The following is a 27787-nucleotide window of genomic DNA, read 5'->3' on the forward strand; positions in this document are numbered from 1 at the left end:
ATCAAGTATGGTTTGTTGAAACGAGATCAAATACGAGTATAGGTATGAGTAGAATCAATAATGCATCTTTCTATGACTGAGCGATGACCACAACAGCACACAGGTATGGTGGGTCGCCTTCACAAGTGAGTTGCATGAATTCCAGATTGACTCTCAGTGTATAATACATCACTTCCCCATATCAAGACATCTACTGTATCAATCTCTTATGACTTCCCGATCACTTTCTCGACCTCTTCCTCTTTGCTTTTTGGGGCGCACTTTCCATCCGTCTCTTTACGCTCTTCACCAACGCATCGAGATCTTTCTCCTTGGTTCCAGAATTGTCGGGGTTGGATACGCCCGAAGCGGATTTACGAAGTTCAGGTTCGGGTTTGTTCTCCTTGTTCTTTGATGTTCGGATACGTGTTCGTTCAGCGAGCAAGTCGGACATTGCTTTTGTTTTGACAAAGCTGCGGGGAGAGTAGTTAGCTTTGTCACTTGCAAGTCGGCGACGCCACTCACTGAGGATTACTTGGATCGATCGCGAATTCTGGTTCTTCATGCAATGCTTTAAACCTCTCATCCTTGACATCAATCTTCCATCCGTCCGGACCCAATTCTTTCTCATCGGCTCCATCCATATCCTTCTTACCACCTCTTCTTCTACGTCTCTTCTTGGCAGTCTCTTTCTCTGATTTCAAGATATCTTTCATCGAGAAATTCGTATCGGGTTTATCGGATGGGTTGCCTACCAAGGCAAGCAAGTCGGCTTCGGTAGTTGGTTGAGGCGCGAGATGAGGTACGAGATCTGTCGACTTTTTCTCTTTTGTCGACGCGGCAGAAGCAACAGTCTTAGACTTTGATTTCGTCTTTGACACCACCTCGTCCTCCTCCTCCTCGTCACTATCACTGCCGAAGAATTCGTCCTTCCCTCCCTTCGCCTTTTCTTTCTCACCATCGACACCACCCTCGGCACCCAGGTCCTTCTCAGCCTTCTTCAACTCAATCTTCTCCTTCTTTCTTTGTTTCTTCTCCTTCATCCTCAGCTGATACTTCTCCAACGTCGTCATATTCTCTTCATCCCTCTCTTCTCCAGCTTTGTTAACGCTCAGACCGGGTCGGAAGGTAATCTCAAGGTCATCCCCATCACCACCCTTCTTCCCCTTCCCCTTACCCTTGGTGGTCGTCGCTTTGTCCTTGGCACCACCACCACCACCACCCGCTCTGATATCTTCCAACTCGTCCGCCCAAGCAGTACCAGCTTTACCCCAAACATCTCCGCCGTCCTCCTCATCATTGGCAAGTAAGAGATTTCGTAATTTCTCTGTACGTTCTTTCACAAGCTGCTTCTTGTTCGTCTTGGTCGTCTTGGAAGAAGAAGCAACATCGTCTAGATCGTTGTCGTCGTCGAAATCGGGTTCGGACTCTTCACTACCTGACGAAGCGACGAGGTTCTTGAAATCTTGCTCTTCAATTTCTTCGCGGGTAAGTGCTCGTCGTGTCACTTTCACTCGGTTCGGATCATCTTGGTCCCATGTCAATTTGACTTTGGAATGTCGGAGGGCCTGATAAAAGTCAACATGTCAGCTGAAAGAAACCGAAAAGCTGTTCATTCTATTTCTATTGCAGCTGGACTCACGTCTGTGACAAAGTCGTTGCCCTTGTATCCCTTTGGCTCTTTTGTAGCCTCGTCTCTGCACGACCTTAGTCAGCTTCGTTGTCTCACTTCAGCGCTGCAACACAGCGCAATACTCACTTCACGTCGTCCTCTGCAAACTCCATACCTTCAGGGACATAACTCAGATCCAGAATGTTTGCGGTTCGCTCGAATTCGGTACCATTACACTCGTTCATAACGTATTCGGCAGCAGCGACAGTGGAGAAGGTGGCGATGGCATAGAAGTATCTGTGATGCGACGAAACAACATGGTCAGCGTACGTCCAAGAAAGGTTGATGTTGTACAGAGGATATTGAGAGAGAAGAGCCACAGCTGTAGAACAGAAAATTAAGCATGCAACTCACCGTAATCGCTCAAGTTGGTATTGTCGTAACTGGTCCATATCGATGTCCTCTGATCCCGCATCCGACTCCACGTCTGACATGATCTCTAACCCGTCAATCTCCTGTCGACCAGGCAAATCGCGTGATTGTTTAGGCATTCCGTCTTCTTCATCGCTCTCATCCTCGTCCTCCTCTTCCTCTTCGTCATCGTCAAAGTCCTCTCCGTCGCTGAAGTCATCTTCGTCATCCTCCTCTTCTTCGTCTTCACTCTCTTCTTCCTCGCTTTCCTCTTCTGCGATCTGAATCTGTTCCCTCTTCTTTCCCTTTCCTTTTTCTCGTCTCCTTCTCTCCAGATCTTTCTCCCTACTCAAGAAAATCCCACCACCCGGTCCTTCCTTCTCCTCCCTCTCCATCCTCTCCTTTCCAAATTCACTAGGATAGATCTTCACATTCACCAACTTGCCCAACGCACTCGAACTACCTTCTGCAAGAGTGATCTTGCTCTTGTTCGCCGAGGTCTGTAAGAACGAGTTGAAAACTGCGTACAAATCTTCGGCTCGAAGATTGTCCCAATCGAGATTAACAGCTGCGATTCGTTTGGTTGCAGGAACAGATTCTTCCTCCTCCTCTTCCTCTGCTTCGTCGGCTTCGTCGGGGAAAGCGGATTTGCCGTTGATATTTTCGTCATCTTCAGATTCGGAAAGATCGACGTGGAGATGATCGGAATCAGAGTCGGATTCTTCTGAATCAGATTCGATCTCATGTAATCGATTCCGTTTCTTCCCTCCGACTTCCAATTCATCTTCTTCAACTTCCGAATCTTCCTCTTCCTCGTCATCGTCTTCGTCTCCTGATGACGAAAGGTTGCCCTCTCCTCGGGCGTAGTCTACGAATCCTGCTTCTCCCTCATCTCCTCCTTCTGCGGCCACGGCGCCGGCTGCGTCGGGAGATCGAAGTCGATAGAATCGTTTGAGTTGATCGGCATGATGGGAGGAAGTGATAGCTCGACCTCGTTTATCCACTCGAGCTACGAGTCAAACAGCACACACTGATCAGTCCGTATACAGATAGCTGATGCTCGCTCGGGACTCACCTCCAGCAGCACTTTTACCTTTCCCCTTCCCTTTACCTCCAAACTCTTCTGATTCTAGCACATCTCTGAATCGCTCATCAATCTCAACTTTCAGATTCTTCTGCTTCGGTCTTCTGAACCTCGGATCAGTCTTCAGTCGGGCGAAACGTGGGTCGGTCGACATGTTGTTGGTTGAGTTTGATGTACTGCGTATAGTAGTGTTGATCAGATTGGGTTGCTCGTTGAAATGTTGAAATATTCTCAAAGTCAATAGAGGCAGAGTGGAGGTCAGCAGCGAACGGTGATGGTGAGTGACATGTGATAAGCTACGTGAAGTGAGAAATGACGTGGAATTATGATTCACAAAGCCGCTCCAAATTCGTAACAGCAGCACTCGACGAACAGATATTTCAGACATACGTTCTTTCTTCCTCTCTTTATCTCATTCCTCTCGTTATTATCATAACAATTCAAAACGACGAGGCAATGGCTTGGATGGAAGAGAAGAGGGTGGATGATCCGCTCGCCATCTCACATTGGGTCATCATCTTATAACCTGGATGGTCCGACGACCATCATCTTCCAGCGGGACGGGTCAGAGTGACGCGATGTGAGATATCAATTTGACCATCCATCAATTTCTCATTCATCCAAGCTATTTCCTCTTCGTTTCGTCCCCTCTTCCTCCCTTCCTCCCCGCCCAACGATGAGAATTGCCAACAAAATAGAGTCAAGCTCGGAGACCCTAGTCGCCTTTCCTTCGGGGGAGGTGCTGGTTAATGTCGAGCACTGGCCTGTTATGACAGTTTACTGAGGGTTCTTATTCCCCCATTTTCCTTTTTTGTCGTTTGTCGACTATACTTTTGTCATCTTCTGCTTCTTATATACTGTGCTTCTACTTTCACATTATCGTTCTACAATTGTCTACAAATGCATCTAATTATATCTATTGAAGAGCCATATTGTCCGGAAAAAACACTCTAAAACACCTCTTGTCACCGCTAATCAAGCTCGGCGAATGAGTGAAACACTGAACTACGCATGTGGCATGCACAACGTCGCTCGCAGCCAGCTGGCGCCTCAGGCGTCCATAAACTCCGCCCAGGCCTTGGCCGGTTCCTCACTTCCAAAGATCATATCCAAACCCATCTGACTGCCGACCATCTCCTCTCTAGCACGTCTCATCATCCCCTTTTCGAATGACCGCAGCGCGGCGTGTAATTCAGCGGACGAGGGTGGAACAATACGTGGATTAGTGGGTGGAGGTGGGGAGACGGGAAAGAGGGAGAGAGGGAAGGGTGCGAGTGAGACAAAACGAGGTGGGGGTGTGAACACTTTGACGAGTGTTTGTCCGAGTTCCAAGGCATCGGCGAGAGCTACAACAGTTCCAAGTCAGTCGTCATGCCGCTCGGTACCAATCCCAAGCAGATGCAGAGATTGCTACGTACCTTGATTCACGCCTTCACCTGCGAAAGGCGACATGACGTGCGCTGCGTCACCTACAGAAGCAAACGATTCATCAGCGCCGTCATTCATCTCACCGTTACCGAGCAATGAGGGTTTGACCACTTGAGTTGGTGCGCCACTCACCCATTATGGTGACGCCGGTCTTGTCAGTTTTCCAATTGAGATCCGGATCAAATTGATAAATCCTTCGCTGTACGATCCCTTCCTCTTCACAGGCCATAATCACCTCCTTTGCCTCCTCTGTCCATCCTTCGAACAACCCCACCAACCATTCCTTCTTCCCCTTTTCCGGTAAACGATGTTCGTCCTGCCACTCTTCCGCCACTTTCATAGCCAAGTACACTTTCGCTCTTCCATGCGAAAGGTTCTGCGGCATGACGGCCTTGTCATCTCCTCCATTACCTAGTATCATGAGCATGCCGGTCCCCAGTATCTTCTGGATCTTGGGGCTCATCGAGGAGATCGATAGATCGTAAATCGACACGGAAGAGTAGGAAGGTTTGAAGTCATGTAGAAGAGGTCGCACTTTTGAGAAAGTACCGTCTGCGCCGATCAAATAAGGTGTCGTGATGGATGGTTGGGAGACGAAGTTTACTTGGTATAATGATGCGGAGAGTGCTTCGCATGAGGTCAGAGCGTGGGACCATTGTATGGTATCAGGTTCGAGCGAGTCGATGAGGATGTTTCGGAGGTCCGTCCTGGATGATATGTTAGCGTCAGCGCCTGTGTTACACGGATGTTTGTCCAGAATTGGGACAGATACCAGGCAGAGGCGGTAGTGTAGTCCTATACAAACTTAGGACAGACAGGAACTCTATACTTACCGATCAATCTCCGGCCGACCTTTGACATCTTCTCCAACTTTTTCAGAATGTCTAACCAACTCTCCTTGTTCATCATATACATTTTCATCCCGCCACACTTTCCCATCCCTATCCAAAATCCTCACCGCCTCACCTTGCGACCTCATATACCCCGTTGCGATACCCAATAAGCCAGTCTCGCGCAATGCTTTGAGTCCGGTATCATCATGCAAGTCTAGTGACCCTCCTTGAGGACGATAGGAAGGGGAAGGATCACGTTCGTAGACCTTGACGGGAATATGATGAATTTGAAGAAATCGAGCGAGGAGTAGACCAGAAGGTCCGGCGCCGACGATAACGACGGGCGGTATGGGAGTGGACATGGCTCCAACAGCGAAAGGATGAATACCACAGTGTCTAGCTTGGATAGTAAGAAGGGATTTAAGTGAATTTTGCGTTGGTTAGAGTCACTACGCTGAGTTGTGTGACCAGGCTGGTTTGACTTGTGAAATATGTGTTAGTAAACGGTAGGCGAGGGAGACTCGTTCGCACCGGCTGTCTTATATGTCACATTCCTAAACGGTCCACTCTGTCGTCATCACCGATGTGCCGAAGTCCATACGTATGCTCAGTACCGCCGGTATCAAGACGTAGGCGCCGAAGTCCATACGCATGACAAGTCCCGCCGAAAGCAGAACGTAAACGCAACAACACCTCGGACATGAACCATCATCCACTAACCGAACCACCTGAACGGCGACCACCGCTCCACTTCTGGATCACCCCAATCATGCCACGTCCTCTATTGGGGTATAACGCCGCGGTGATTCCGTTACTTGGAGATGCCTCGAGCATTGCTTGCTTAGGTTGGTTCAACTAACTCTTATTTGGTACTCACTGCTGTTCGACACGTTACGAAGCCTAGAGTTCAGTCGCTTGACCTCTTACACCTATCCAAAAGCCCACGGGCTGATCCTTCTTCCCGTACACCTACACAGAACAGATCATCTCCGAAAATGTCGCATCTCTTACCTCCCAACTTATTACGTCTCTTCGCACCTCGACCTCATCCACCTTTCCTCAAACCACTCACGAAGGACGAGCGAGTACGTGGACCCAACAAGCTTGCCGGTGTTGCGGAATTAGTCACAAGACTGAAAGAAGAGGCAGAAGATGCAGAGTTGAAAGCTGGATTGGAAGCGGACCAGAGAGAAGCAGCAGCTGCAACAGCGACAGCAGCTGAACAAGTCAAGGATGAATCCAGCACAGAATCTACTTCTCCCGCTGCGAGCAAGACAAAGACCAATGGAAAGGCAGTAGCTGTTGGTGAAGAGGACGGAGAAGTTCTGCCAGAGGAGAACGGAAAGGGCAAGGGCAAACAGACCCAACAGAAGAAGAAGAAGACGGATAAGATTGCAGAGATGGGTATCATCGGTGATCAAGCTGTCAAGATGAGAAGAGAATTGAGAAAGAAGAGACAAGAGGAATACAAGAAGCAATTGGAGAAGAACTGTGAGTCTCTTCCAGCTGTCTTATCCCCTTTCTGATCGTGCTCGCTGATGTGTTGGAACGGGTGTGTAGATAAACCAAATGACGACGAGAATGCCGTTGGAGATCCTTACAAAACATTGTTCATCTCAAGACTGGTATGTCTTTGCGAATATTCTATTTCAGATCATGCAGATTGAGCTGACGTTTTCGCTCTTGACTTGTGTAGTCGAGAAAAGCGACAGAAGCCGATTTGCGACGAGAGTTCGAGATGTACGGTGCTATCGAAAGAATACGGATTGTCAAAGATAGAAAAGGGAAGAGCAAGAGTTATGCGTTTATCGTGTATGAAAGAGAACGAGATATGAAGGGTGAGTGGGGTCGTCGAATCATTTCAATTCACTCCTGTCTCATCGCACTATCGCACGAGCGCTTCCTTTGTCAGGTGTCTTTGCGCAATCACATGTCCCGCTTCGACCCAACTTTGCTAACCTGCATTTTCTTCGCCTTTAGCTGCATACAAAGATGCCGAGGGTATCCCTATCCACCACAAGAAGATCCTTGTCGACGTAGAACGAGGACGTACTGTCAAAGGATGGAAACCACGCAAGCTCGGCGGTGGACTAGGTGGTAGACCGAAGCCCGTTGATCCGGAAAAAGCAGCGGCTGTCATTCCCGGCCCGTCATTCGGTGGACCCCAGGGCGGGTTCAGAGGAGGCTTTAGAGGTGGATTCAGGGGTGGACCACCAAGAGGCGGTGGTGGTGGATTTAGAGGAGGTTTCGGTGGTCCTCCAGGGGGTGGAAGAGGTGGATTTGGAGGTGGAGGTGGTGGATTTGGCGGTGGGGGTGGTGATAGAGGAGGATTTGGAGGTGGGAGAGGTGGATTCGGTGGTGGTGGTGGCGGCGGTGGGTTCGGAGGAAGAGGCGGTGGTTTCCAGGGAGGTGGTGGGGATAGAGGGTATGGCGGTGCAGGGGGCGGTGGTGGTGCACCAGGAGGTGGCTTTGGGTAAGTCACATATACTTCATTGCTGAGAGGTTTGAAGACATAGCTAATACAACTAATAGCGGCCTACCTGGAGGAGGCGGTGGTTTTGGTCAATCAAACGGCTACCAACAAGGGGGAGGCGGTGGAGGATACGGCGGTGCGCCTGGAGGTGGCGGTGGATTTAAGCGTGATTTTGATAACGCTGGTGGGCCCGGCGGGTATGGAGCTGGTGGCGGCGGCGGTGCCGGTGGTGGTGGTTATGGTGGTGCACCTGCACCTTCAGGTGGAGGATATGAGGATCGTGATTCAAAGAGGATGCGATATTGATCGCGATGTGACAAGGTGTATTCAGATCTATATGAAGTGTGCAGAGAGGATAAAAGGCAGCTGCATGTGGATGATAAATGGATCAGGTCATGGTATGTATCAAGGTATACTTGGCATAACCGTCGAGCCTATGGCACCAGCCCGATAGCATCGATCAGATAAGCCACATAAGTGTATGGTAGGTGCACGTAGATCCTGCTTGACCAAGCGAGATGTCTTCTGTGACAAGAGAGAAGTGGTGTACTCCTCAAAGCTTTCCCGCATGCACATATCAAACTATGTCACTTGTCGATGCAATTGAAAGTGGATGCCCAGAGGACTCTGAATACAGTTGTGATAAAGGGAGAGGTGAGTACCCCCTTCACGCGTTATGCGGGGCTCCACTCCACCATTAAATGGGATCTTGAACCACACGATATCGCACGTCATAAGCCGGTAATTGCTCGTAAGAATGGGACAGATCATATGCAAGTAGCTTTAACGAGAGAGGATATATAACCTATGAATTAGTGTGACAGTCTTGCTTCTTACCTTTTTCCCTTTCCACGTACATTGAAGATAAACAACACCCACCAAGATGTCAGACCAAAAGATCAGTGAGTGACCCTTCCGCTCTTCTCTGCTCTACCGCCAGCACGCCTCTTCCCTCGCCGAAACATCAATCCCCATCCGATGGGTGATGGATATCTCGTGATATCGTTCCGCGCTGATGTATCCGCCCATCCCCTTCGCCTCACCACTATCCATTACTCTAATCTTCACCTCTCTACCTGTCATCAATCACTCCCCCTGCAGAGCTCTACGAATTCGTCGGTTCTTGCTGGGCCAACGCTCCCAAGATCGCACTTGAAGAACTTGGTTTCAAGAAGGACAAGGATGTCGAATGGGTCACTATCAACCTTGCCGAGGTGAGCTTTGTCGTGGTTGTTGTCTCGAGAGTACAAGATACTTCAGGGAAGGGTTGCAATACTGATCTTGTGGTGGTCTTGTTATGGTTTAGGGTAAAAACTTCGAGCCTGAATATCTTAAAATCAACCCTGCCGGTACTGTCCCCACGTTGATCGCGGAGGGAAAGACATTCTCCGACTCGATCGTGAGTTTTGCTCTGCTATCACTTCATAGGGTTCGGTATTGGTATATACAGAGAGCTGAGCTGTATTTCGCTTTTGGCTTTATAGAGCTCTGTTCAAGAGATTATCAAACTTGCTCCTCATCCCCCTAGGGCCGACGCGCACACCAGCACCAGTATCATCGAGGAGGTGAGTCGCGCTCCACTCTGAATGAGTGTACAGGAAATTCTAACTGACTTGCGTCGTCCTCCCTGCTTCGCCGACGCAGATCCACGCACAGGCTCATGACCCTAACGCGACTTTGCTCTTCGCCATCAACGATGACGATCGACAGGCCAAGATCAAGGGTGTGCCCAAGGGATTCTTGGAGGGAAGGCAAAAGGAGCTTGACAAGTGGGTATCAAATGTCCCTCGCCGCTACAAGTGGTACTGTGTGGACGATAGTAGGCTGACGACGAATGCTTGACGCGTTTAGACAGGCTCAAAACCCTCCTCAGGAGTTCAAGGATTTCATCTTGAAGAAACAGGCTGATAACAAGCAGCTCTTGGAGTTCTTCACCACCGAGCCTGATGTGAGTGTTGTCTCGAGCCTTTCAAACTTCCTCCCTTCCATTCCGATACACTCCCACCTAATATGTCCTCTGAGTGGTACACGATTCAGTTTGGTTGCAGAGCTGACCCCACGCCTTGCTACCAAACGCACAGGACGCTACTCGTCAAGCACACTATGATCAAGGTAAACAACTTTGGAAATCTGTCGGTATCGCACTCCGAGGCGTGATCACCCAAGCTTTGCAAAAGAACGGCGGTCCTTTCGCTGGAGGTCAAGAACCTTCCGAAGTTGATTGTGAGTGCAGTGTCCCGGTATTGGTGTTGGTATTTGAATTTGAGCTGACAAGTTGTTTATACACGGTATAGACCACCTCATCACTTGGTTGTCTAGGACTATCACCAACACAGGTGTCGAGCCTGGATCTCCTTCGAGTGTCGCCATGCCCAAATTACAAGAGTACACCGGGGGTCACAACCTCGATCCCGTGATCGGCAAATACTGGGAGTGAGTGCACAGATTCCAATCACATCGTATGACTATGAATGAAGCAAGCTTATGTGATTTTGGCGGCGTGTGTCACAGTGCTTGGGTTCAGAGAGACAGTTTCAAGAACCTTGGTATCCACTAGGCATTATAAGTCATGCAGACAAGAAGAAGAAGAAGAAGTTCGAGTTGGACGTTGGTTAATTCAATGATCAATCAAATAACGATGCATCACATGTCCTATCGATTATTGGAACCTTTACTGCTCAAATGATGTGCTGTACTATAGAATGAAGACATGGAGAAACTGTGTATGTGTGAATGGGAATGCTGTTAAATCGTGAATGGAATCACAAGATCGTAAAATTATCCTTCGTATATTTCGAATACACTAAGCCCCGCTCGCTCTTCCTCATCTCTCTATCGCGTTCGACCACTTGTGTACCCGCCAAAACCCTGGGTGAACTCTCTTTCCATACTTATCATACATCTTAAACACCCCTCGTCAATTCCTCGCTCGACCTGCGTGGATTCCTAGCTGGTCGTTGAGGCGCACCTCCGTCCCCACTGTGCGAAATAGGCACGAATGACGATGGTGGATATCCCCCTTGAGCTGCATCTTGGATCGTATCGTTGTACCCTTGCACTGTTGTCGACGGGTGTTGTTGGAGTTGGGATGACGAGTTCATCGGTGTCGAATTGGAAGTCGTCGCAGTTGACGAAGCCCCCGATCTTCCTATATCATTTGTTGTGGAAGCAGTTGGTCGATGAACGACGAATGTCGAACTGCTCGGACTTGGTTCTCCACTTCCAGTACCACCACCGTTGTTGTTGTTCCCATTCTTGGTGGCTCTGATCATTTTGAAACCTCTCTTTGACGTTTCCGCTACCGTACCTGCACCTGTCGTCGAAGTTGACGTGCCGACACTTGGGTTCGGACTTGGATGTATCGAATTTGGACTTGTTGGACTTCTCACGTCCACAATGTGTGGAGTCGGAGTTGGTAGCGGTTGTCCCATTCGTTTCACTTTGAAGCTTGGAGTCGCGCTAGCACTGCCGTCGCCATTTGCCGAAGTGTCCAACGACAGCGGTTGAGGCTTCTGTGCCGGTGCCGATGGTCCACCTCGTCGATTCACCAAGAATCCCTTCTTCGTTCCTGTGGGTCCGGCTGGCGTGCCAGCTGTCGATCTTGGCGGAGTGGGCGCTTCAACACCCGCGAACAAGGCTCCTGACTCTGCAGCCAGAGCAGCTTTTCGAGCCTTGTTCTCATCTCGTGCTTGTTCGGCAATATCATCCAGACTCTTCTTCCTCTTGCCCAATCCTAGTGCTCTCCTCCACCCACCACCGCTCGTGCCGCCTACAGGCTCCGCCACGTCGTCCGACTCAATTGGAACAGGTTCGAATGGCGCTGGTTCGTGATACCCCCTCGGAGCAGTCAATGGTGCTCCCTTTGTTCTTCTCCTTGAAGGTCCCGGCTCGTCATCCGATTCGTCGTCGTCGTCGTAACCATCACTATCTCCATCACCTCTTTTCCTGGACTTGTCTCCGGAATTTCGACTGAACCATCCTCCACTTCGCCTTTTCGCTTTCTTCTTGGCAGCCGTCGTCGAGTCAGAATACTGACTATCAGGTGATGGGTCGTGTTTCAAGTCATTTAGCGATCGTCGCTTCGGTATCGCCAATGCTGGTGGTCGCAATCCCTCGTTATTCGTACGGATTCCAACAGGATGAGGTGGCGAGCTCGGTGGAGGGATAGTGGCAGATGACATGCTCGGTCCTGCACCGGGAGACGAGACAAGCTCCACGATGGCGTGTGACGACTTTTGACGACTATGAGGAGGAGACATTGGTCGTTGACCGATTTGTGATACTCGAATACTCGGTGTTGGCATCTGCATCATCTGGACGCCTGGGGGCAGACTGCTCTGTTGTACTTGGCCCAATCCTTGCAAGGGGAGCACATCGTATGGATTATCATAATCCGCTCGACCGCCACGTACGACCGAGAAGCTTCGTGTCGGGATTTGACCATGAACAGGGGAGATCGCTGACGGAACATATCCGCCAGGTGGAGCGTAACCCGAAGGACTGGTCGAGTGTGAAGTCGAGGCGGAAGGCTGCCAAGCATCCATGATCGCTTCACCACCTGTCTTTTCGTCAGATCTCGACTCGGAGCTATGTCGTTCCAGAGGTGGAGGTCCCAATGGCGGTTGAAGAGCGGGGAAATAGCTTCCTCCTTGATTCATCGCTATTGGCGGATAGTTGCCCAAGAACGGCGTGGATCCCTCCGAGACCGGTGGTCGAGTAACACCCTGCGAATGTCGGTCGAGCATCATCTGCGTTGCCAGTGATCCTGCAGCCGAGACGTTTCGTTGTAGCTGTCTCGAACCTCGCTTTCGCCTCTTTCTCGCCGCTGCTTTACCGCCTCGAACCGGGTTCAGACAATCGAGGTCCATGATAGCGGCGAACAGCCCGCCGTCCAATGGGTGAGTGGATTCGTCAAAGTGCACACCGCCAAAGAGTCGAATGAGACCTTCGATGATCTTGGTAAGGAGCATGAGAATGAAGAAGAGGAAGATAATCGCTTGGATGATGAGGATGGCGTAAGTGATCCAAGCCACTGCGGACCAGGTCATGGATATCTAGCATCATTAGCTCCGTCTCATATGGTAGCGAAACTCACTGTTGAACTCAGAAGCATAACCAACACCATTGTGATCAATCTAAGAGCGCCAAGGAAAGCATTGGGTGCTCCCATACTTGCACCCTCGCCCCACGGATACCAAATCCCAGGGATGATGAGCATTATCAGCTCTACAATGATGACAATGATAGCCTGTGCGATCCCGCTTTTCTGCCCAGCACCAACCACGATCCCAACAACGAGGCTCGCCACGAACGATAGACCTCGGAACATCTGTTTGTGCTCAACGTAGATGTTGTACATCGGTCCGAGGGAAAGAAGAGTTCTTGTCGCATCGTAGAGCTTGCCGCTTGGTGTCTTGTAGATCTTGTACATGACCAAAGCAGGAATGATCACCGAGATGAAAGCGAATGCCAGAGCTGCAAAGACGCGAGAGACGATGCTAGCCCGTGCTCCAAGTGTGAGTTGATAAAGCGAGAAGATTGTGATAGGGAGATGGAAGATAAGGATAAGTCGAAGGAGATTACCGTAGAGTGCTGCCGCATGAAAGGCGCCTGCTTCACCTCGTGCTCGGAATCGAAACCATATCCGCCGCAACGGAGATCTGGCCGAGGCTCTCTGCGCGGCGAGACTAGCTTGAGTCGGTAGATTTTGCGGTCCATCGGAATAGTAGGATGAGTTCCTAGGATCGGATGCTTCCTTTCCGCCTAGACTTGCCTGCGGACTACTTCCCATACTGGGACGGCCGCCCTTCGGTCCAGCGTGCTCAATCTTAGCTGGTGGAGCTGAGAGGTACTCTGCGAAGCCATGTATGAACCACAGGACCAAGCTGAGAATGACCACGGCCAGGGTTATCAGAAGGAAGACAACTAGACATGTGCCGAAGAGGTCTTGTGGTCGAAGCCCAACGGCTGTGGCGAACGACTCCATACCATTGGCAGAGTTGTGATAGTCGATGACAGGGTTGAAAGCATTGTCTTCTAGATAAATCGGGTATAGCGGATTGGTCAACTGAGTCGAGTAAGCTGTGGAAGGGGTGTAGTTGGATGGGTAGGGATCGACTCGTTTAGACAGTGGGTCAGAACCTTGGATGAGCGTTGTGTCTAGGGAGTGTGTCAGCGCAAATCTCTAACGGGAACTCGACAAAGTTGATGCTTACTCCACACCAGGTGCGACCATGCTCCTCGAGCGAATATCGGATCTATCAATAAGGATGAGCTGTAGTTCACAGTGACCTCGCCTATCACACTTACAGGCGAACCCTGGCCAGCTCACTGCAAACATGCCGAGCATGGCGAAGAACTGTATATGAAAGAAGATGTCCTGCACGCCGGGTGTCACTGATAGCGTAGCAAGCGGAAATCAGCTCAAGCGCGTACGAGGCGAGGGAGAGCGTACGTACCAAATCGTAACAGCCCTCCACTGACACTCAAACGTTCTCCGCTCAGACCACTAATGATCATAGTCCCCCATTTCCTCATGGTCGCTTCTCTCTTACTCCCTCCGCCCAAACCTGCTCCAACAATCCTCAGACCGGTAGATTCCTTCTGTCCATATTCTGCAACACCACTTCCTACAATCCAACCCGTGATGAACCTTGCTCCCCAGCTGACTAACCAGAAGCTGATTGCTAGAGCAACAGGTAACCAGAGGAAGAGATCGTAGTACCACTGGGTTTTGCGGAAGGGCGTGACCTGAATAGTGTAGCAGGCGAGATTATTCGCTTCGGCTGCGGTGTCCACGATTCGTACTTGGGTGTGAAGTGTGGTGAGAGCGTAGGAATGGTAAAGCGGGATAGAGACATTGATAGCAAAGTTACCGGCAGGAAGCGGACAGTAAGTAGTGTTGTCGCGAATGTAAGGTGTCGGAAGGTCAGATGGGAATAGCGAATTGCACAGCCAAGTGGTCGAGTCGTAGACCTTGAAAGTCGCTGCTTGAGTATTGGTGAACAGTGTAGCTGAACGATCAATAGTATCAGCCTTGATTATATGTACTGACTGTTAAGCATGACGTACCAAGCTTGTTCGTGGTGTTGTCATAGCCCACCACTGCTGATCCTGTCACACCGACCAGGTCCATCCGCAGAACAGGAAGTCCATCACCTACTAGTCCCTGTCTTTTGGCCTCTTCGCCCGACACGATCGATGCATAGACATTGGTGACGTTGAGCTGACTACCGCCCGGTGCGACGGGCGCGAAGGACGACAGACATGATGAGAAAGTCGGTTGTAATGGCGTGGCAAGGACGCAGGTTGCCAGGATCAGAAGAGCGGTGAAGAAGCGGAACATTGTGCCGGACTGTGAGATCAATGATTCGGTCAGCGAAAAGAGGGCTAGTCATGCATGGAATGCAAGCATACGACTGACCTATATAGCGAGGTGACTCAGAGCAGTGATATTGACGAGTCGTCCAATGCAGGTCGGTCGCTTGATCCAAGACACACACAGGCTCTGGTGAGAGGAACAATCACTCTTTTTCGAGGGACACAGCCGCAATTCTGACTACTCGACGAAAGACGAACGAGCAAATCGCATATCAACGTATTTTTCTCTCTCTCTTCCCCTAGCAGCAGAGATGTAAGCCGAAGTTGATCGATCGTCAAGTTGAGGAATGCCGGTGATGAGGAGTGCGTAGTGTGTAGTATGCTCAGATCCATCCACCGCATATGAAGAAAGGAAGCTCGCACTTTGATGCGAATTTAGAGAGGGTGAGACATACGAGTATCTGCCGCTTCGTCCATCAAAAATCGCGTGGCGGCGGATACGTCCGCCTTTGGCTGCATGATGCGTCATTCAACCTAGCAACATCGTCAAAACGCCACACCTTGATCGCTTTTCTACCTGCTTGTTACTTGAGTGCGTACATGAATACATAGGGTGTGTACTTTACAATCTCCACAATAATACTGTGCGACTAAACCTTGTTCTGTGGACGATACGGTGACCACAAAAATACGTCTAGAAGAGAGGAAAATATGTATTGACAGGCAGCGCGCGATGTAATAGGGCAGGTCATATTGGCTTAGTTTCTGATGGTCGACGTTGATGAAGTGAGTGCCAGACAAAAACGCGTTGTGGTCACAGGTACTACAACCGACTTCCCCACTTTGACAGCAGAACCCATTTACGACGGTAAGGTGCACAAGAATCTTACTAGGGTCTTTCATTTGGCGAGGAATAGGACGTCCGAGCAAATAGATGATGGCTAAGTCGTCAAACCTGCGGTCACTCTCGCGCCAACATACACATGCCGTTGAGGTGACGATCAAGGACCATTCCCCTCACATCACAGCCCGTTGCGACTGAGGTCCGGAGGCTGAGACACACAAATGCTAATACGAATGATCATTCATCGCGGTGTTGCGTACTAAAGTGAACATTTATTGGTGATATATCCGACCGGGCCTTTTCGATCGTTAGTAACATATGCATAGCTGTGTAGGATTCCGAACATCGGGAACCGCTCAAGAAACAAGTTGAGGTAAGATATCGAAGCTGATGGAGGAACATTCCACTTCTAATCTACAGAGTACACAGGATCAAGACGACTGGCGCCACAGATCCACCCTTGCTTGAGGATTCAATGGTGGATCTCAGTATATCCACTCGCTTGCATGTTATATACTCGTTCGGCAACTCCGTGCAAAAAAATCCCACTTCCAGAGTAGTACGAAAGCCTCACGGACACATCTCCACATGGTTCGGTCGATTCGGCATGATAAGGCACCTATCTAATATGGTGGTGTCGTGATAAGACGACGTCCAACGTCAAGCTGGAATCCACTTTACGTTTCTGGCTAGCGCATTTTCGGTGACTCTCTTACCGAAGCCATACCAACGGTAGTGGGCGGTCACCATTGAGCTAAACTGAGTTGCTGGGCTAGTGGGATTGGGTAGGCCAAGCTGCAACTGGGTTTTACGATATGAGTAGTACTGTCGAGCATGCTGATTACAGACCAACCAGTAGTAGTGCTGAACCTAATGATCTCCACTTGCAGTGGCGCTCCAACTCGAACTGGATCTGTTACCGTATCCACCGACAAAAGACAGACGGAATTTGAGAAACATCCGAAACTGTGTCACATCATACGTCCGGTTCACGGTTTTGGTCCATGTGGGGCTTGGCACCAAGAGAAATTAGTGGAAGTTGAGGAAATCTCATTTTATATCGTTCGGCCAGTGGTAGGCGGTTTTACTTGATCCCATTTAGCGGGCAGGCAATCTGCGGATCAACTTTGTCCCAATCTCCGTCTGTGATACGGAGTCCCCACCTAGTCTGTCGGGCCGACCTCTTCTCGCCGGCGGCATTCAGCGGTCCGGAAACAAGCTTTTGCACTCAGTGCAATAAGGGCCGTTAAAGGTCCGAGATCGCCGACCGATCTGGAAATTACCCTTTATGGACCTCCGTGAGACAGCTATCCGAGAACGTCCGACACACGACATGCACATCCACCTGGCCTCCTCCGTTCCACCCACCAGGCGGCGGTGTGATACCCATTAACCTTATCGGTAAGATTCCAATGGTTTCGTTTCTATTTTCTGCTTAGGGTCTAGAGGCGAAAAGGTACAATACCGAGCACATACCCTTTTCTTCTCTCGGTTCGCCCGGTGTATGATACTCCGGTGAAGATGGGGCTCATGAGGGGCTACTATTGAAATTCGCAACCAACAGTTTGGAGCTGACACCATACCGAGTGATAGCATCCTCTCGTCAACACAAGCACGACTTCACATATCCCATCGTTTTACATTTACACAATATCACCATTCATTGCGTACTCTTCTACGTCTCCGCACACTCACGGCTTTCTCCCCTTCATACGTACTATTTTATCATCTCTCGCTTCGGTTGAGCATTTTTACCGGTTATTTCTCGCCGTACAGAACAATCGCAAGAACACCTCATATCTATCTACTTCCGTTCTATTCCCCCATATGGGATAAGAAATAGTCCGCCCGCCGGTAAAGAAAAGCAAGAAAAAGGCTATTATTGCTGCCATAACGATAGTCAGCATTCTCGCCGCACCGTTCATAACCTTTTCGATCAATATCGTCATAACATTCAACATCCCACCTCACCGATAGATTCCATCTTTTTCCCACGAACTCGATTCATACCCATACTGCAACAGATCATCTTTTCGACGTTCCTCGATCTGGTCTGGATCTCAGTTCTTATTCTTGCCCTAACACCGGTCAGAGATGGCAGCTGCGACCGCAACAATGGACGACCTAATTGCAAGTCTTTCTGGGTCGATGCATGTCTCCCAGGAAGGCTATGATCTCAAGATGCTCCAGGTGGGTCTGCTTTCGTCTCTCCTCCTTCGATGTCAAATGCTAACATTCCACTTCCCGTAGGAGTATCTCTCTCAACACATGGCTCTTCCCACTCTCCCTTTATCTCCCAACACCACTTATCGACCGATCCCCGGATCTCGTTCCGCATCGTCCACTCGAAAACCCGTCTCATTACCATCTTCATATTTCCCCGAAGCGCCCATTTCGCAGCCATATCCATCTCCTCTATCGCAAGCATCTTTCGGATCGTATAACGATGATATCCCAGCTCATTTCATGTTGAACGATCCCACACCTACTGGACAACGACCAGGCCAATTGCGTCGATCATCATCCTATGGTTTCGGCTGCGCCGTCGCAGCCACTCCGGCTAGTCCGGTAACCACTTATTCGAGTTTCGAAGCGGATGCATTTGCGCCCGTTTGGCAACAACAAGTGGAGAGGCAATCTCAAACGAACCAAGATCCATGGGGGAACATGCGAGGTGGTAACGGCGGTGGCTCCTCATTCGGATTTGGAACCAATAACAATCAATGGAACTCTGCAGCTGCAGGACCTAGTCAACCATCATCCGGTTTCGGCGCTTTCAGAGCGCCACAAGGATTTGGTCAACAGTTCCAAGTCCAACATCAACCACCTACTCCACCTACTGAGGAAGACGACGAGATGGACGAGGACAGCGTCGATGCCGAGATGGAGATGGATGAGGAGGAAGAGGACAGAGTGGAGAGGGTGATGGGTCTCAATGCGATGGACGAGAGGGATGGCGTGTACGGCGATAATGGCGAAGAAGAAGTTTGGGGTAGGGGAAGGCGAAAATTCTAAGTTGATCGCCGGACAATTAAATTGAGAAGCGCATAGGAAGACACATCACGATAGGCGGGTATCAGGGAGGCTTTGTATATTCAGAAAATTCGAAACGTTGTACATAGGTTTTGAGTTGTATCATCTGATTTAGAAGTGCAGTAGTTGTCAATATCATATCATATCATATCACGAGCTTTCCCAAAAGTATCTACATAAGCATGAAAGCCATATCTTCGATTTGCGAATGCTGCGCTATTGAGCAGCCACAGTCCAACAGAATCGACAGCCGTAGTCACCTTCGTCAACCTATGTGGCAGAGTCCCTCGGCGAACGATCGTCTACGTTAATCGAACTCGCCTTTTATTACTTCTGTGTGATTGCTCATGTGAACACGACCGAGACCGCTTAGCCGTCCTACGCGCTCCAGATCATGACATGCACGAAAAGCTCTCATAAGAAAACTTGCTTCGGTCCAATCACTTGAGTCGACACGATCAAGTCCAAGTTACTTCTCGTCATGATTTCTACTAGCGACTTTCTCTGACATCCTTGGTTCCTACGACAATCCTACTGGCCCTTCTACGAGAGGTCAAGGCCCATACCTTCCTAGTCTAGGCTCCAAGCCAGTGGTCCTCGAGATACTAAAGGGATTTCCTGTTACGTCTAGCAAGACAACAAGCTAGAAGACGGAGTGTGAATTCCGTATTGGAAGGCCAGCATCTGGTGCATATCTATCCGGGTGACGGTGAAACCCTTTCGAGAGATGAAACTGTATCGACAGCAAGGGGTATCGTCTACGAAGGAACAAGTTTGCCTGCTGAAAGGATGTTCCGATGGCGTCAGGTCACTCCTTCGATGATGTTCACGAAGGCCGGAATGGAGGATGACTGGGGGTCTTGACGGCTTTAGGCTATATGAACGATCTTCGACCGGCATAGGGTAAGGACCTTTCTCCCAACGACAATACAACAACGCAGCGACACTGTCACAGATAGCATTACCCAAACCTCACAACAGTAGAAATATTCAAAACATCACCACACAATATCAAAACCACCATGTCGAGCAAACCTGATCGTTCCACCTCCTTCTCAACTGTCCCGTCGAGGGGCGGCCGTTCTGCATCTACCGCCACCGGATCGTCAACCCGCCTTTCTTCCACCTACGAGTCGATTGAACACTTGGAGGCGGACCTCTCTGCTGGCTTAGGGTCCAACTGGCCCGGTCGTCTGAAGTTCCGAGGACCGTCCGGTTCTGAGCCTACGACCGAGGAGCTCGTAGAGCTTGGTTCATTGCGCCGCCAATTGGCTATCAAAGCCATTGAGTCTGAAAACAAGAGCAAGAATCACTCAAAAACCAAACCGAAAGGTACGACGGGACCTTTGGTGGCCCGTCAACGGAAGGGCAAGAGCGACAAGCGCGACCCGCAAGAATGCATCGATTGGAGCAAAGAAAGCCAGGAACTTGACACCATTGCCAAGCAATCGTTCAACATGCTTCACAGTGTGAACTCGCTCATACCAAAACGGTATGGAGGTCAAATCAGCATGGAATGGCGTCATCCCAACTACGTTATGTTGGACAGATTCGCAGCCGAGACAGAACTCACCGAGTACTCAGATGTAGACAAGTTTGCTGCCGAATACATCGAGCGTTCCAAAGCCGCAGCTGAGAAGCGTGCTGCTATGGCTAGTGCAGCATATTTCCCAGCGTTGACTACTCCATTGTCGCTTGACAACCTGAGTGAAGCTGTCTGTCTAGTCTTCCCTGACAAAGATGTACAGTCCGTCAAGAGCAGTCTGCCGATCCCTGAGAAGCTTTGGTCCTTGCGGAAAGAGGTGTGTAATGTCGCGATGAGTGCAGAGAACATCCATGAGCAACACGCAGACACAGAGCCTGAGGACGTCTACCCAGGTTTAGTGGGTCGTCAGCGCACAGGGTGGACTGATCCGGATCGGGACCGTGATCCACCCCATGCCGTCAAGTGGAGCGCCGACAACAAAGAAACGGATACAAAAGCCAAGAATGCGGTCAATACATTCTGTGCATTGGACAGCCTCATGCCAGAGGAATATGGAGGGTCAAGGGATTTCAAACAATGGCCCTTCCATGATTATGACAAGATGGACAGGGCAGTGACGGAAGAGGCACCCACAAAGTTCTGAGATTAGGACTGGAGCAGTTTCATTTAGTTTGCAAGACTGTGTTTCCTTCGGTAAAACCTGCAAGCCGCAGACCTGTCGGCACTCTGGTTCGACTGTTCTTCATACCCCATGTATATAGTTTTGTTATCATTATGGATGTTCCGCAATCGATGAAAAGAAAAGAATGGGAAATCCGTGTACACTGCCATAGATATTTGTGTCAGGCATCTTCAAGTAGGGGGTATGAGTGCATTCACAATAACCAACATATCATGAAGGCCATACCACATTTGCAAGGTACTGTCACGACCCAGTACAACCGAACGAACGACTTGTGTCATGACACCTCGACTCGGCCCCCGAATAGTTTGACTCGCCATCCGTTGGGAACTAGTTTGAAGTCATCTCGGATACGACTGTTGTAGGAGATGACCGATTCGACTGACTAAGTGTTCCCACGACTCCCATAGTCTCATTAGTACTTATATACATGAGCACAGGACTCATACATAGTTCTTCCTGTGACAAATGTATATTCCTCTGCCTACTGCACTATTAATCATACAAGTGAACTGTTTTCTTAGTACACCCCAAGACTAATACATTCGGTACTCGACTCGTACGTTTGTAATAGGCCTTCATCCTATTCATGTTCCATACTCCTTGTAAAGGCCCATCAATGGACCCGCTTTTGACACCATCCGCTCATTGCACCTCTTTCAAAGTGGTCGATTGGAATAACACTTTTCAGTCCGTTGTCCTCTCAGCAGATGATAAGTCTGCATTCAATCAAACTCGCTATGTTGCATATCCACATGAACAGTGTACAGACATAGATTGGTTGTCAGAGTCATCACACTATTGTTCCTGTTCAGGACCAAGGGGCAACCTGTTTCATGCCTGCTGCATTGCCTGCTGCAACCAAGGTTGAGCCTAGTCCTTGTCTTGTGAGTGGCAATGGCTTGATTTTTCTTTGAAAGTGGGCTTTTTCATCATCCTGACCATGACTCCTGCATGGCATGCAACATAGCTCAAACCCTCCTGAAAAAGGGATAAAGAGTCCTGTATAAATGGCATGATGTCACATTGCATCATTGTGATCAATTTTGGGGGTTATTGTACTTCTTGAAGAATCCCAAGATTGATACAAGTTTCACAACTCGATTCTTTACATCAATGAAAGTGAATATACAGCTTGTAGGGGGTCAAAGCACATCAGAGAGGTGATGCAAGGAAAGGATCATTTGGGGCCAAGCATATAATATGGTTGAGAATGCACCACATATACAGTGAGGGACTGTTTAGCTGCCTCATTGTTCAGTCACAACAATCTTGCAAATCAGGCATGTAGTAGTTGACAATCATTTCATGACCACTCAAACCCTTGTAAGCACTATATTGATCTGTCCAAAGCTCCTTGTTTTGAGGCCACAACAGAGGATGGTCCATTATATCGAGATCAAAGTGATTATTCTTGATCAGACTGCCTCCTGTGTGTGGCTTGACACAGCATTCACAATGTTCCTTTTTTCCTTTCCCGCAAGTGTCCTGGTGGCCTGCTACTGTATGACCTTCCTACGACGCCAGAATACATCCACACTGTGCTTCACATCTGACATGCACACAAGAATAGAACATAGCAAATTGCAACCTGAGTGGTCACAAAGGAATGACCAGTTCTTTGTAAGCATATGACATCAATTTACATCACTGCAGTGTCCTCTACAGCTGTAGGTCGATTTGGCACAAATTGGGTGGCAAGGTATAAAAACTGGTTAGGTGGTTGGTCTCTTTTTCAATCTTGGTCTCAACATCCAATAACTTCATCTCATCAGAACAACCAATCCCCAACAATGACACAGACACAAGACTCCAGCTCAAACCGTGAGTCAAGAGAAGGTGTATCATGTCCTTCAGTGATGCTGACTATGACTCAACTCCACGTCCTACATGACCCAATCATGAATTCAGGTCCCCACAAGCAAAGCAATCCAAGCCAGTCTCAGTATTCCAACAGCTTTGACCGCTTGCACGACTGGGCTGCCGCTGTTCCCCAATGTGAAACTCAATCTGTTGCACCTCCTTCAGATGTGAAGCTTGACAATGTTTCCTCTGACATTCCTCATTCTGCCTACATGATGTCAGTGGGAAAAGGCCATGCAGCAAGTGTGAGTGGGAATGATCATAGTCAATCTCGCAGGGATGGTGCAAGCGGGCATCACTCCTACATCACTGGATCCAAATAGGGCCACTGATGGCTTAGCTCCTGACCATTGAGTGAGTGGTTGTATATCACAAAATCAGATTGCACTCTGATATCATTCCAAACGATTGACAGCAGGTGACCATTCAGGAAGGATTACAGAAGATCATAGTATAGGAGGTAGATCATTGTTCATGTGGATGGGGAGGGTGCTGTGGTATAGAATGGATTTTTGGTAGTATATAGCGGCGATGCAGCGAGATAACAAGGAGGATTATACACTGGTACAATTCAGATACAAGACTTCTGTCCCAAATCTACTTTGCCACTTCCAGACACACCTCTGAATACATGTCAGAGGTGGGTGCTATGATGAGCCTGTACGGTGTGGTACAACAAGGTCCGTCGAGGATAGGGGCGGACATCGAGGGAGACTCTGCTGAGTCACGTGAATAATTAGGATGAAAGTTGACGGAAGCTCGGCGTAGCTTCGTTGAGGGATAAGATAGCTTCTATGAGAGGAATAAAGGAGGATGTTCTAATACTCTTTATAGTAACTTCAATCGACAACCTAGTACACTCTCGCAAGTAGTTCCGCTGGCCTTCGACCTGGCTTCCTCAGAAGGAACGCCTTGGGGTTGGCGGAAGTTAGCAGTTAATCCACATATTCCTTTCCCCTTTCCGTAGTTATTTAGTTAGTTAGACCGTAGTTAAATAATAGTACACCCATAATTCTACAACACTATGAGACATGTACGAGTACGACACGCTACCCCCCTCAACTTAGAAGCAAACGAATCTCGAACTAAGTAATAATGCAAGAGCGGTTGAACAAGAACCGGACGGTTAGCCCTTCTCCGTCGAATCTCGGTGGTACCACGCTAGGCCTACTAAGAGACCTACGGTGGAGTGCTACAACGGGGCAATACAAGTTGTGAAGAAGTGTAACCCTTAATACAAATAGAAAGAGTTGAGTGCCAAGTGTACCAGACTTGGAGTAGTGTCACGATGATCAACAGAGGCTTCAGTCAATGAAGCCCTATCACACCACAGAGACAAGCGTCATGAATGACAACTACCAAGACCGACATCCTCGGGTATATATAGCCAGAATCGGGAGGTTCAGCAGAATCCCGATTATCGTGACCTTTTATAGTGCGATGCGATGCTCGGATAGCGTAGTTGGCCGCTGGCTAGGCAGTGCGTTATTACAACAAGGTTGAGTGATATTCGCCAAAGGCGTCAATTATAATGACAAAATGGACGAGATACTCAGCAAGAATGACGAAAGCGACCAGAATTCGAAGAGAACAACCTCAGGATGAGCGTTGTGGCCTTGGACTGACTGAAGGCTAAGTGATATCGTCAAGAGCGATAGCGAAGGTTACGGTGTATGATTTTCAATCGGGAAATCACTAAGGAAAAGAGTACAAAAGATGAGAATAGCCATTCTCCTATATATCCATCCATCCATCCGTCCATCGACGTTGAGCGATATTCTACAACTCGGTGAGTTCGTCGAATTAGACCGAATAAGAGATGGGTTTGTTGAATGAAGTTCTACGAGTTCGACGAGAATAGCGAGTAGTGCGGAGAGTGCGTCGGGATCTTGTAGGTCACGTGATGTATGTGGCAGTGACCGTCATGACACTCTGCCCACCCTTACGGTCGAGCTCCGGCGAGACAACAATGAATTCGACGAGAACAATGGCGAAATCGGAGAGGGCGACGAAGACTGCCCGAAGCAGAAGCGAGAACGGAGTCGAAAGGAGGGGGTTCGAGCGCACAATGGCGACATTGACGTCGGTCGGTACTAGAAAAGGCAATTTTCTGACAGCGCAGCAACATATCGTCGAAAGGAGGGGTATGTTGAATGACAGAGAGAAACAAACAAGAGAAATACTCAACTTATCGTTAATCCCCCTTCACTTCTCAAATCGTTTCCAAACACTTCCTCACATTCATTCACTCAACAACTCCCCATTACTACTACCATGTCACAACGATTCCACCCTTACAACCGCCCACAAGGGCGTTCTCGTGAGTCTATCGTGCTGCAAAGGAGCAGGACCGTGCTGAAACCGAGTGTAACAGAAATATCGCTGAGAGTAGCGACCGGTATGATCATTATCGGACGAAATGACGGTCGTGAGTAAGATTGGGTTGATCGTAAGAGTGAGATCGGCGAGAATAGCGAGAACGAAGAGAGCAACGGAAAGAAAGAAAGCGAGAGTGGCAAAAACCGCGAAGGGATGTGAATGTTGACTGATAAATGTGCGTATGATAGAGCGAACAATTGTAGAGGGTGAAGGACTGGAGTTGGTACTTGATGCCGACAGTGCAGAGGTCGTGGAGGTGAGGGACAACGACAGTGAGTACACACAATGCAAGAACAAGGGAAACGAGAAAACTTAGCGAATGCTTGCTGATAATCAATCAACATAGGGATCAACATGGCCGTTGAGGCTTCCGAAACGATCGACCATACCGCAACCGCGGAATTGATCGATCTCACGGACAATGCAACCATGCCAAGTGTCGAGACCATGCCTCTGAATGCAGATCTACTGGCGGTAGATGAAGTAAAGCGAGAGCTAGATTTGGAGCTCGAGAGGATTGCACGAGGTACGTTCGAGTTTGACAGTGAAGTGCCATCCGTTGACGAGACCGTAGCGTACATTCGAGAACCTATGTTCGAACGACCAACGGATGGATCGGAGAGCGTGGCGGAGATCGAGGAATGGGAAGTGGTGGACCGTACTGGTGAGTCCTACAGGGCGAGATTGATCAGTCAGCGAAAACAGCTAACGAGTGGTATACTTAGGCCCTTTCCAAGGCCCCAATGAGAGGGTCCTAGGACCAGACGTGGAGGTGAGAACACGTGGAGACCGTCGCGTCGAAGCGCTGGTTGAGAAGCCGAGCGAGGGTGAGCCTGAGCTCGTTGAGGATGAGGGGATGCCGGGTGTTACGCGTGAGTGTCTTGAGGCTGCGTTTGACAAGCAACATGCTGACACCCAGAAGCATACGTGCCGATGCCGGTTATAGAAGAAGAGTTCGAGGGGGATGAGGAAAGGAGGAGAAGAGAGGCGACTGCGGGTGGTTTGGATGCCGGAGCTATGAGTAAGTGTAGTTAGTTTGAACGATCGTATAGCACGCTAATTGTTAGCACAAGACACAGATCCGATACTCGAGGTCCTTGACGACCAAGGCGACGCTCATGACGAGATTGTTCAAGGTCAGGCCGAGGCTGAGGCGAATGACAGAGAGAGGACTCTTTCGGCCGATGTGCCCCCCGCACCCCAGACAAGGGGAGAGTCTGGCTCTCCGTCCTTGCCGGTGACGCCGAAGAAGCCTAGGCCGAAGAGCAGTCTTCGTACCCCCGAGGCAATCCGAGTACGTTAAACTATGATTTTTTTTTACTTATTTTAGCGAATTCACCGTGCTTGACGAGATGTAAGAGAGTACTTAGCTGATTACGACGATAGTCCTCCCATCCCGATGCCGTTGTTCGAGACCCCCCTTGTGACACTTGCGAGCTTCAAGGACTCGTCTGTCTCGGTCCGAACAGGATAAACTCCAAGTGCTTCACCTGCACGAGTATGTCCTGTTCCCATTATAGACCGAGACGAGCCTTGTCGCCAAAAGTCTCCTCTGGAAGCTTGACTACATTCATGATTTCGATTGAGTCTGCTAGGAGCACCAGTGGCGTCACGAGGGAGTACCACATCCAGGAGGCTCGTCGACTCGGTGGGCTAATGGGAGTGGACCTCGAGTCTTTCACAAGCGAGTTCGAAGGTGAGGGTCTCTCCGGTGGGAGCGGGGGTGGTGAAGCAGGGTCCGAGGTTGGTGCTGTGGAAGAAGGGTCAGCGCGGGGTAATAGACGAGGTGGAATTAGAAGAGGAAGGGGTCGAAGGGGTGTTTCAAGCGGAGCGAGTGGGGATCGTTTGTCGAGCTTGAGACCGAGAAAGTAGACTGTTGTAATAATACATGTACACATGCCCTGCATAACAGAATAATTAGCAAGTATCGTATCCTTGAGACCATATCCAGATAAAAGGAACATCACAGCCAAGCGTTAACACGACCAGTCAGAGAGATAATAAACAGGATTGTGATGTGTGAGACCGAAACAAAAGAGACAGAGTACGTTACGATGAGATATGAGATCAAGCCCGAGGCTTATCAGGATTCGTTCGATGGAACTCCGCTACAAGCTCTTGAGCTCCCAATAAGTTCGCCGCAGGCTCCCAGCTGACGTGTTCGTCGGTACCCTTGTAGCCCAACCATTCTACTTGATATTCTAATCGATTTCGGCGAATACGAGAGTCAATGATCCGTTCGACTTCGTAGTTTTCGCCTATTTCGTCGACTTCAACTGGTCCAGGCGGTTCATAAGATTGACCAGGCAGTTGAGGGGGTGTGAAATGTCGAAGCAGGATGACGTTGAAAACAGGATGAA

The 27787-nt window shown here is 49.4% G+C and overlaps 6 protein-coding genes across 6 annotated transcripts; 2 read left to right on the top strand and 4 right to left on the bottom strand.

Moving 5' to 3' along the window:
- Window positions 1–220: 220 nt before the first annotated feature.
- Window positions 221–3240, bottom strand: CI109_101875 (uncharacterized protein; the record flags this gene model as incomplete). Its single annotated transcript, XM_032008166.1, has 6 exons — window positions 221–452; window positions 505–1547; window positions 1622–1676; window positions 1739–1888; window positions 2006–3011; window positions 3078–3240. The coding sequence occupies 6 exons, from the start codon at window positions 3238–3240 to the stop codon at window positions 221–223; spliced, it is 2649 nt and encodes an 882-aa protein (XP_031857540.1).
- An 896-nt stretch (window positions 3241–4136) lies between these two features.
- On the bottom strand, window positions 4137–5709 carry CI109_101876 (uncharacterized protein; the record flags this gene model as incomplete). The annotated part of the gene is made up of 4 exons (XM_032008165.1): window positions 4137–4432; window positions 4505–4555; window positions 4647–5221; window positions 5348–5709. The coding sequence occupies 4 exons, from the start codon at window positions 5707–5709 to the stop codon at window positions 4137–4139; spliced, it is 1284 nt and encodes a 427-aa protein (XP_031857539.1).
- Window positions 5710–6342: 633 nt separating this feature from the next.
- On the top strand, window positions 6343–8126 carry CI109_101877 (uncharacterized protein; the record flags this gene model as incomplete). The annotated part of the gene is made up of 5 exons (XM_032008164.1): window positions 6343–6838; window positions 6908–6972; window positions 7044–7185; window positions 7328–7820; window positions 7880–8126. 5 exons carry the CDS (start codon window positions 6343–6345, stop codon window positions 8124–8126), a joined length of 1443 nt encoding a protein of 480 aa, XP_031857538.1.
- Window positions 8127–8703: 577 nt separating this feature from the next.
- Window positions 8704–10377, top strand: CI109_101878 (uncharacterized protein; the record flags this gene model as incomplete). The annotated part of the gene is made up of 9 exons (XM_032008163.1): window positions 8704–8722; window positions 8922–9034; window positions 9127–9219; window positions 9305–9385; window positions 9465–9589; window positions 9672–9768; window positions 9902–10043; window positions 10115–10253; window positions 10332–10377. The coding sequence occupies 9 exons, from the start codon at window positions 8704–8706 to the stop codon at window positions 10375–10377; spliced, it is 855 nt and encodes a 284-aa protein (XP_031857537.1).
- A 346-nt stretch (window positions 10378–10723) lies between these two features.
- On the bottom strand, window positions 10724–12868 carry CI109_101879 (uncharacterized protein; the record flags this gene model as incomplete). The annotated part of the gene is made up of 1 exon (XM_065967047.1): window positions 10724–12868. The coding sequence occupies one exon, from the start codon at window positions 12866–12868 to the stop codon at window positions 10724–10726; it is 2145 nt and encodes a 714-aa protein (XP_065823119.1).
- Window positions 12869–12894: 26 nt separating this feature from the next.
- CI109_101880 (uncharacterized protein) lies at window positions 12895–15165 on the bottom strand (the record flags this gene model as incomplete). The annotated part of the gene is made up of 5 exons (XM_032008162.2): window positions 12895–13979; window positions 14036–14077; window positions 14130–14216; window positions 14279–14833; window positions 14892–15165. The coding sequence occupies 5 exons, from the start codon at window positions 15163–15165 to the stop codon at window positions 12895–12897; spliced, it is 2043 nt and encodes a 680-aa protein (XP_031857536.2).
- Between the last annotated feature and the right edge of the window lie 12622 nt (window positions 15166–27787).

Source organism: Kwoniella shandongensis, chromosome 3, assembly GCF_008629635.2.
Source record: "Kwoniella shandongensis chromosome 3, complete sequence".
Classification (NCBI taxonomy): domain Eukaryota; kingdom Fungi; phylum Basidiomycota; class Tremellomycetes; order Tremellales; family Cryptococcaceae; genus Kwoniella; species Kwoniella shandongensis.